Raw genomic sequence first — 10,804 nt, forward strand, 5'->3', positions numbered from 1 at the left:
TTTGATATGCCTTTTCCTTGTGTTTTACAAAAGGGAAAGCTTTTGGAATACTTCAGGCTTTGGTTAGAGCTTCTTCAGCTGCCCATGAGGAGTCTGAACTGAGTGGGGAAGGGGAAAGGCAAAAGCAGAGGCTGCAATAGAAGCAGAAGTGTCACACCACAGCCTTACCTGCCTGTTACAGAAGAGTTTTGGGTCATTATGCAGAGAGGAAGTGTTAAACATAAATAAACTGAGAATGGGGATAAAGGGCATAGCTAGACAAGAGACTTTGGCTGCAGAAAATCAGGGGCTGTTGCCATCAGCCTGTCTGTGGATTGTTCCCTCTTACACTCTCTCCTTACTCCCCAAATCCCTCTATTAGTGTTCACCTTAGCATTTGATGATGGCACAGGCCTGAAACAACTTGGGTTAAAAATCCCAGAAGCTTCTTGGTATTAGATGTGCTCATTGTTTGACCCTGGGTTAGAGGATTGGGCAGTGAAGACACTTTATGTTCTGGAGATACAGAAAAAAATGAAGCAACTGGCAACAATAATTTCCTCCTGTTCTTGGTATTCTGGTGTGATGGGGTTTGTTTTCTCTTTTTACTCATCTTCATTAGGCTCCAGGATCTTGTGGTCTGCTTGGTGCTAGGAAAGGAGTTGCTACCTCTTCAGGTTAAAAGCAAAAAGGATATTCTCAGGGCAAGGCTGGAGTGCAGGAGGTGGGTTAGGTGTTGGAGATGTTGGATCTATGACTCCTCCCAATGTGCTGTTCCTTCCCCAGGTGGTTATCTTACTGGGCTTTGCTGTTCTGTGGTAGGTGAAGGTGTCTAATACAGCTGAAGGCATCACATCAACCCTTGGGGCTGCTTTTCCCTCCAGCTGAAGGTCCTGTCCCTCCACCACACAGCAGTGCTCCCTGGGACAGCTGTCTGCACACACGTTTGGGCCACTGAGCTGCATAAACACCTCAACTTCTGGCTGGTTCTGCTGCAATGATTTAGGGTTTGGTGGCTTAAGACAACCTGTTTGTGTCCAACTAGCCCTGCTGATCAGAAAAGCTGAGGTCACCTCAGCTGCACCCGTAACCACATCTGTACCTGCTCCACCACCTGAGCCTGAGCTGTTGCAGGGCTGTGGTTGAGTTGTTACTCTTTCTTTGGTTGAAATGAAGCAAAATGTTTCATTTTTTTCCAAATAAAATCAGGGCAGAGCTGGAAGTTGAGATGAATTTTAACCCCTGACTATGCCCAGGATGTGTCTTCTGTTCCAAGAGCATAAAGTGTTTTGGGGCATATTAATTCAGCTATTCCCTGCTGACTCTTTGGAAATAATTTATGCAGGTTTGAGTCAGATTTTGATTGAATTCTTTTCATTAGGTATTAATTTAGTTGGAGATGTCTCAGAATGATTCTTCTTCAATTTCTATTAGCCTTAGCTTGCCAGACTGTTCCTTTATCCAAAAATTTGGTCAAGTGGAGTCTTGAACTCCACAAACTATAATTTTCCAGCCTGAAGAGTGGTGGCTATGAATTGCTGCTAGAAAACATGACTCTAGTAGGCTTAGAGATTTAATTTGGAGTTGATTAACTATATTACAACCCTCTTTAATCTTGTGGAAGCTTAAATCTTCCCTTTGGAGTATAATCCATAAAGCACTTTTTTTTTTCTTGTGTGCAATTTGAAAGTAGATTTTTCATTTTAAAACATACTTGGTTTCTCGGGGATGATACTAAACTACTGTTCAAGAACCAGCAGCATTAGTTCATATCAAACTTTGAGATGTTCTAATTGTGCCAGCCCAGAACTGTCACAGAGATTGTGAATTTGTAGGTGATAGGAGAAGCTTTGAGTAGAGATATTAGTGACTAGTTCTGTGCTGACACTTCCTGTGTACCAGAGCTATGAAAGCTGATTCCAAGCTGTCTAGTCTTGGGGAAAAAAAAGTCTTTTGCTCAACAGCCTTTAGAGGACAAACAAATGAAGTTTTGCTGTGGTTTCACAGGTTCAAGGAGAGGTTACTTGGGCCTTTGCTGCATTTGCTTCCAACGAGTTCAGTAGTGTATTGAAATATGGTGTCAGCAACTTTGTATAAGTAAGTAAGAGCAGGTTCAGGAGAGATAAAGTCTTGCTGTGATACAGCAATTGTAACACACAGCTCAGAGTGGAACAGAAATGTACAAGTCCAAAGCATTTCAACTGTGGTAGGTAGAAAAGTAACCAAAGTGCCTTTGAACTGTCCCTCACTGACTCATTAAAACACACTCTCTGTGTTCAGAAGCACTTGGTGGTTATCTAGGAAAACACACCCTCTATGTTCAGAAGCACTTGGTGGTTATCTAGCCCTAATTTTTCATTATTTAGGAGACAATACTTCTCTTCTGAAAGCCTAACTGTTGTCTCTCTTTGCCAGGTGCTGGAATTCTCTGTGGCACTGAACTTGTCCTTGAGTGCATTTCACCCAATGCAGCTGTTTGAAATGTTTGTACGACAGAACTAAGTGCAACTGACTGTATCTGCAGACTTGAAAAATCTGAACAAACAGTTCAAACAAAACCTCATTCCTTCACTGGGAGGACGTACAGATCCTCTTGCAGTGATGTGTGGAAGCACAGAAAGCTGAAACTGCTTGTGGAAAAGCTCCTGTTCCTGGCAGAGGTTTTGTAGCTCAGCAGACTTTGAAGCACATGTGGGAGAACTCTACAAGTGTCCTTATTGCCATCAGTGAGCATCCCCAAAGAGCTGAAACCTTGCATTGAGACATGTAAGAGGGAGCAGAAGGAAGGAAAGATGCCAACTCAGCCCCTCCTGGCATACATGGACGGCCTGGATGGAATCGCCAGCACCGTCGGAGCACAGATGGAGAGCAACGACGCCTCGATGACAATAAAAGGGACAAACACCATTTCCTACAAGAGCTTGCAGGAGAAGTTCCTCATGCAGGCTGAGGGCTGCATGCCCCTGGACTGCATGTTCTGTGATGAGACCTTCAAACACCCCGAAGAGCTGGGGAAGCATGTCCTAACCCAGCACAGGCCCACGCTGTGTGAACCTGCTGTGCTGCGTGTGGAAGCAGAGTATCTCAGCCCCCTGGATAAATGTCAGCTCAGAAGTTCACCAAACAATGACAAGGACAGTGAAGAACTTAGCTGTAAAGTTTGTGGACAGACGTTTGATAAAGCTTTTGACATCGAGGCGCACATGAAAAAGCATAAAGATTCCTTCACGTATTGGTGTAACGTCTGTGGGAGGAGATTCAAAGAGCCATGGTTCCTGAAAAATCACATGAGGACACACACTGGAAAGCCTGGGTCTAGGAACAAGCACCAACAAGGGGCTGAAGGGCCCATAACAATAAATGAGGTGGTGCAGGAGCACGTAACTGAAAACGTAACGTCACCTTACAAAATCTGTATGGTTTGTGGTTTCCTATTTCACAATAAAGAGACTCTAATTGAGCACAGCAAAGTGCACACCAAAGAATCAGTCCCCAACGGTGAAAGCCCCCAAGTGACTGCTGAAGAAGATGCAGAAGAAACATCTCAAAGCCAGGAGTATTTCCAGTTCTTGAACTTGAGTCCAAATCCGGTTCCAGAAAAGGAGAAATCACAGAAAGCTGCGAAATGGATCTCTGAGCTGGATCCTTTTACCACATACCAAGCATGGCAGCTGGCTACCAAAGGGAAAATTGCAGTTGGCCACGGCCAAGTTAAAGAACCAGGGCAAGAAGGAAGTACAGACAACGATGAGTCATCTTCTGATAAAGAAGAACTCTGTGAAATTTGGAATGCAAATAAAGGTAGCCAGGCTGAAACTACAGGGAAGTCAAAGGTAAATAAAAACAGCAGTTACCCAGGGAATGGGAACTTAACCCAAGAGAAATTGAAACATCCAGGTGGTGAAGTGCCTTCTATGGAGATGGATTCTAAATCATCCCAGAACAAAGAGAAACCAACACACTGCTCGGAGTGTGGCAAAGCCTTCAGAACATACCACCAGCTCGTCCTTCACTCCAGAGTGCACAAGAGGGACAGACGGACTGAGGGAGAGACCTCAGCTGCCTCCAGGACGTTCTGTGCTGATATCATTGCAAACCTGGAGGAGAACGGGGCAGGAGAACGGATGGAAGGAGGCTCTGAAGATGGATCTGAGGATGGGCTTCCAGAGACAATTAATTTGGGTGAGTAGCACTGAGCACTTGCCTTTGAAGTGGCTGTGAGTGGATTGTTTAGGTGCCTTAGAGCCTCAGAACGCATCGTGCTGTTCCCAGTTATCTTGTCAAAGCTTGATAGGAGATGTTATGGTGGGAGAAAGGGAAACATAAGGGAAAGAAAGGTTTGCACACTGCCATTTCGAGATCTTTCAACTTGTGTTGAGCCTTCTTGCAGTTACTTGGGTTACTGGAATGATTCAAGTACTTTTGGTAACAATCACTCTAGCAAATGTCACTGTTTACTCAGCCCTTATCTCTCTGCCTTTCCTGGATGTTTTGTACTGTTGCATATCCCTTGTCCAGCACATTTTTACCAGTAGTATTTCTAAAGAAATCATTGCAGTTCCACATTTTCCCCCCTTCATCTTGTAAGGGCAGAAAATATTCAGTGCTTGATACCAGCAGTTGTTAAGACCTTGCAAAGTAACTTCTTTCATCAAACCACAAGTTCTGTGTTTCTTTTGAACAATAAGTAACCTGAAAGTGTAAATATGAGGACCAGAAAGGTTAAATCAGTTGTGCAAGGACAGGTTTGCAGGCCCTTAGTATGTGGGCATGTGTGTAAGGGAGGTGGACATTCAACTCTTCCTTGATGTGTTGCTGACACAGTGGTTGGGCTCCATGTTGGCTACCCAGGATTAATTCTGCATGTCAAAGAAAAGCAAATGATACTGATTCCTTAGCTGAGAAAGGTTGCATGTCTGGGGCCCAAAAGGAATAGCCAAAAGCCTTCAGCTGATCTCACATCCTTGTATGTGACATGCTCTGGTCTGCAGTCAGAGAACAGACACTTGGCATCTTCTCAGGGAGAGACACGACGTACAGAATGTCCTGGCACACTCACAGTCCTCCCTTGGCCATTTCTGGTAATGTGCAGCCCTTTATTTTGCTTCCAGGAACAAAGGAATGAAATTATTACCTAATGTTAACTTGCTTGTTTTGTTCTGTCTTACCCTAAACTGCAGCAGATTTGGTGTGAGGTGCTGACTCACACCCGATGAGACATGATCTGTTTGTTTAACACAGCTCTGCTTGTCTTAGAGTTGAGCCATAGTATTTCCACTAGAGCTTTCCAACACCTAGGAACTTCAAAGAACTTTTTTAAGCTCTACCTTGTGTAGATGTATCCAACATCTTAGTCAAGCCGAAGGTTTCCTCTATTTCCAGTCAGCTTTGACTTGGGTGTTGTGTTGTGCTGAGCTGAGTTGTGGGAGCTCTCTCCATTCTGCTGTGCCTGCCGCCCTCCTGTGGTACCTGCTGCCTCTGCTGTACTGGAGAGAAACCAGTTTGTCAGCTCCGGATTTGTTCCTTCACTACACGTGTCACCCCTGGAGCCACTCCTGCCACTTCCCTCTCTGTCTTTGTCCCAACTGGAGTGTTAGTGATGGATTAGTCATCAAACCTAAGGATGTTGTTGTACACACACTTCATGGATCAGCACAGAGATAACATTACTCTTCAAATAATGCTGCTAAACCAAGGTTATTATTAGAATCAATAATATTCCTTCAGGAGATCATCCTTGCCTCCTTCCCCACGTCCCTGTGTTTGCCCATCCACACAGATCATCACACTCACACTAATTCAAGCACTCCCTGGATTAAAATGATGCAGTTGATAAGCTGTGTGAGGTTTGGGGCAAGTTCCTGTAGGTCAGTAACGGTAACCTTTTCTTCTCTGAGCCCTAGTTTTGCATCTTGTTTGTTCCTTCCTGACTCTCACTAATCACAGTGTCCTAGGAACAGCCAGAGCCTGTGGAACTCTCCTGCTCTGATTGCTCAGTGTGTAGCAGGACAGGGCAGAAGATACTCCTGACCCTCAGTTGCTGACAGAATGTCATCACTCTGTGTTTTCCCTTCAAAAAAGACACTTAAAATAGTGATTTCAATGAAACTCTCAAATTTGCCTTTGCTCTCAGTAATATATCTTTGTTTTCTCCCCAAGATAAAAATGAAGATAGCTTGGAAAGGACAAAAGTGAAAACCCTTGGGGCCTCCAGAGAGTGCAGCTACTGTGGGAAGTATTTTCGCTCCAATTATTACCTCAACATTCATCTCAGAACTCATACAGGTAATGGGGGTTTCACCTTTGTGGGAGGGGAAGGAGCTCTGTGCAATCTACTTGTTTGGCTTGGGTGATGAAAAACAAGTTCCCTTCCAAATCAGTGATATTAAACACAAAGTTTTCTCTAATGCTGAAATATTCAATTAAAAATTATCTAATTAACATTAAATTATATTCAAATAACGCCCATTAATTTCTGGGACTGCATTATTTACACAAGCAAATACGTTTTTAATAGGGATAATGACAGTAAGTATTGTTAAACCCAATATATTTTTAAACTTTTTCTATTTTTTCCTGCTTTTAGCAGTGTAGCAGAAAGCTTTGGGTTTGATTTTAATTAAAAAAGAGCCTATTTGCCAAGTCTTAACTTTATTAAATTGATTATTTGCTACCTGCTCCTACCTGGGAAAAAGCTGAGTCTGTTTTGCAGTTCAACTTGTTTTCCATAGCCAGAGAAACATCTTACTTCTCTACATCCCTGTTTTTTGCTGAAACAACTCTGTGTATAGCTGAGCTGTCCCCTTTGTGTTGTGAATCAGACCTGGTGGTGAGCAAGGCCTACAAGTTGCTGGGGTTGATCCACAGTTATATTTGTTGCTTATCTCTGCCAAACATGTTGTCAGTTCCTGTCTCTGTAACAGGGAAACATCTCCAGTGCAGCCAGAAGGTGTCACTGTAGTTAGCTAAAGGAGTAAGATACAGTTGTTAAAATTATTTAGATGAGTTTGGGACTTAGTGGCAGGGGCAACAAAAAAAAAAATCAATGTTGCTATTTAAGAGTGTGTTATTCCATGGTGTTTAATAATCTTCAAAACTGCATCAAACTCATTTGCTGCTCCAACTGTGTTTCAGGTGAAAAACCATACAAATGTGAATTCTGTGAGTATGCAGCAGCACAGAAAACTTCCCTGAGGTATCACTTGGACAGGCATCACAAGGACAGGCATGCTGAGAGCACAGCTGACGTGAAGGGTGACGGCAAAGCGTCGCTGCGCGGTCAGGAGTCGGCGCTGGCGGCCGAGGGAGCTCCAGAAACCAAAAACTTGAAGAGGCTTTTCGATGGTGCCAAAGATTCTGAGAGCTGCCCACCTGCCAAGCAGCAAAAGGAGGTGCTGTCCTTGAGCAATGCAATGGGCAGCACGGTCCTGTTAAAAATGAAACCCAGTTCTAGGGAGTCGAACAAAGGTTCTGTTTGTGTCAGTTCCAATCAGACACCTGAGAACGTGCTCACTCCTTACCCGGAAAAACTGAAGGCTGAGAGGGAAACCAAGGAAGCTCAGCCTAATATTCCTCATAAAAGAGAGAGAAAGGCTTCCGTGGCATCAGACGAAGATGATGTCCAGTATATTTGTGCTATTATCGGTGGGAAAAATGTGAACGACCTGCAAGAGTGTGCTGAGAGCTACAAACACAGACCTGCTGTGGACTGTTGTGAGCAGCCCTTGGACTTGTCCAGTAAGAGCTCCCAGGAGTGCACAGTGATTGCCACCAGAGGACTCCTGGCACCCAGCACCTGTTCCTTCTGTAACTACAGGACGTTTTACCCCGAGGTCCTGCTGATGCACCAGAGGCTGATGCACAAGTACAATCCCGACACGGTGAACAGGAACGGCTACAGGCACAAGGCTGTGCCCAGGGCTCGGCGCACGGGCTGCCCCCCGGCCCTGCTGGGCAAGGACGTGCCTCCCTTGCTTCTGAATGCCAACAAGAGCAAGGCTTCCCCATCTCTGCAGCAAAAACCACTGCAAGCAGGGAAAGCTAAGCAGTGTCACCCTCCGCAGGGCAGAGCCCCTCCCTTCGCAGGGCCCGAGTCGAGCGGCACAGCCCCGAGTAACCTCAAGTTTCATAAACAGCAAAGTAATGTTGGAGCTCAGGCAAATAACTACAGACAACCTCAGCAAGAAGTGCACTCCAATTCCAGTGTCCCTCCAGTACTGGACAGAGTAAAAAGAATCGACTCTAAAATGAAAGCTGTGGGTACCCCAGTGACTCAGTCTGGTCTCGTCAGCAGCAGCACAAATGGGGTTCTGGACTCTCCCCTCAGTGACCCTGCCTGGCCTTGCCATCGAGGAAGAGACTATCTCTGTAGTAAATCTGTCAGCAATGCAAACGTAGACTATGGAGAAACCTCCTCCAAACGACTGAAACCCTCTCTGCTAGCTGGGGACCACGTGGACTCTCCAGTGGCTAATTACAGGAGATACGAAATGAGCAGATTTCGTGTTGCAAACAGATATGCAAATCTGCTACCTCAGGAATACTCTCACACCAAACCTGCACCCTCTGTCTTGCCAACCAAACAAGGGCTCCTCACCTCAGATGATGATCCTTCCAACGTATTGACTGTTCTCAAACCCTATGAGCCATATAGCTCTGGGTCACTTTATGGTTCTTGTGGTCCTAGCAATGGCCAAGTCACCAGCTCTACAGGAGAAGGTACAGTGCTCCTTCCTTCCTCCTTGTCTTACACCCTTACAGGGGAAGGGTAATGGAACAGAAATGTGTGCACACCTTGAAACAGAGAAATAAAGCTGTACCGAGCATGTCACCACGTCCAGTCAGTATGTGGAGGTTAAATTTAAACCCCACGTTCAGCAAACTCCTGGCTTGGGGAATTAAGCATGGAAGGTCTCAATTTTAAAGAGGGATTTCAAGTTTCTCAAGTTCCCTCCTCCCCCTGCCATGGGGCTCTGGTAGCAAACATGTATTGTTTGCTCATCAGAGCACTCCAGCCATGTTAGCTAATCCAGGATATGGAATGAGCCTTTCTGCTTAACATACCACAAGTCTTGAACCATCTGGAATATTAATAAAACTTCTTAAAAAAAAAGGGCAAAGCTGTCATGGACAATTGTGCCCTTCAATAGCAGAAAAGGATGTATTGCAGATCTTAAAACTATGATTTCAGTCTCAGACTTCTGTTCTTCAATGGGTTTTATAATGTTTAGTAGGAACAGAATAGTTTGTTCAATCCAGACAACAGATTTCTGCTCTTCTAATTATGGTGTAATAATGCTCTGTGGAAGGTTCTGGCCCTAGCAGAGATAAATGATTTGGGATGTGTTGGGAAAATGTTGGTACTTTTATGCAATACATGCTGCTTGTGTTTTGTCCTTGGTCAGCATTTTCAAACCTTAGCAGGAGGCCAAGATTAGAAGGTGTTGGGTGATAGTTAAGCAGTGTCTGACTATTTCTAGAAGATGGTATTTGACTCTGAGCTGAGGTCAGCATGGACTGTAGAAGATGGTATTTATGACTCTGAGCTGAGGTCAGCATGGACTCGGCTACAAATCCAGGACTTTGCATTTTGAAAGGAAGATCCTATTATAAAAATGAATAGTGTGTGTATGCTGGGAAGTCTTAAAGTCTGTAAAGTTCCTGAACTCTGAATACTCCCATTCTCTGGAAGCAGTGTAAAGTTGTCCTGCTCGGAGCAATCTGGGGTTGTAATAGGCAGGAGTGTGTGACCTTAGGGCAGAGCAAACTACAAGGGACTAAATCTGCATTAGTTGTGGGGCAAAAAATGGATTTTTTTGACTCCTCTGGGTTTTGTTTGCTTGTTTTGAGGTTGTGGACTTCAAAAATATATGTGTATATAAATAATCAGGCTTGCCTAGTGGGATGTGGAGGGGTGAGGGAAGGTGTCACAGTTGTGTTTCCAGGCTGGGTAGGGAGTGGATAAGGAAAAGCAGCACATCTGACTCACTGAAGAGTGGTGGAGTGGAGTTTATTGCTGGTTCCATACTGAGGAGTATTGTGTGTGTACCATGAGCGGTAGCAGGAGTTGCAGTTAGCAGAGTGAGGTGGGCACTGGGTCATGCACAGGGTGCAGAGGGGTGGACAGGGGAGTATTGTTACCATGAGCGGTAGCAGGAGTTGCAGTTAGCAGAGTGAGGTGGGCACTGGGTCATGCACAGGGTGCAGAGGGGTGGACAGGACAGGAGGTGTTGCTGTCTCTTGGTCCCTGGTGATCTGAGAGGGTGAAATACCAACAGGATTTGTCTGAGCACTGAAGTTGTTCATGGCAGTTGTGGAGTTAAAAAAAAAAAAGTCTTGCAAAGCACTGTGAATTGTTTAATTACTGGTTGACAGCAGCAAAGCACTTCATAGAATCATAGAATTTTAGGGCTTGGAATGGAGCTTAGAGCTCATCCAACCCCAACCCAACACCTCCCACCAGAGCAGGGTGCTCAAGGCTCATCCAACCTTTGAACACTGCCAGGGTTGGGGCAGCCACAGCCTCCCTGGGCAACCTGGGCCAGTGTCTCACCACCCTCACACACTTGTGTGATCTCAACATGTAGTGAGGTCATGGCTGATAATCAGGACTTGCTTCATGGCACTGCTGTGTGTTGATCTGATAGAACACTCAGGACTTTGAGGGAATGCTCCTGATGTATAAAACCTGATTCATTTTCATGAGAACAGGAAGGGGAAGGTTGAAGTCTTGGAGTTGTAACCAGGTAGAGGAGTGCTCTGTACCCCAAGGCCATGTTGGTGTCCGTAGGGACAGGAGTTGCTGGGGATGTGCCTGGGTCATCCT

General features: G+C 45.1%; 1 protein-coding gene across 1 annotated transcript in view; it reads left to right on the forward strand.

Annotated features, from left to right (window-relative positions):
- Positions 1–2,771: 2,771 nt before the first annotated feature.
- ZNF217 (zinc finger protein 217) overlaps positions 2,772–10,804 on the forward strand; it is a 10,619-nt gene continuing 2,586 nt past the window's right edge. Inside the window, exons 1-3 of the mRNA XM_009079448.1 lie at positions 2,772–4,161; positions 6,139–6,264; positions 7,114–8,697. Of these exons, the coding sequence (XP_009077696.1) occupies positions 2,772–4,161; positions 6,139–6,264; positions 7,114–8,697 (3,100 nt within the window). The remainder of the gene's footprint in view (positions 4,162–6,138; positions 6,265–7,113; positions 8,698–10,804) is intronic.

The sequence above is a fragment of the Acanthisitta chloris genome, unplaced genomic scaffold (assembly GCF_000695815.1).
Source record: "Acanthisitta chloris isolate BGI_N310 unplaced genomic scaffold, ASM69581v1 scaffold26337, whole genome shotgun sequence".
Taxonomy (NCBI): domain Eukaryota; kingdom Metazoa; phylum Chordata; class Aves; order Passeriformes; family Acanthisittidae; genus Acanthisitta; species Acanthisitta chloris.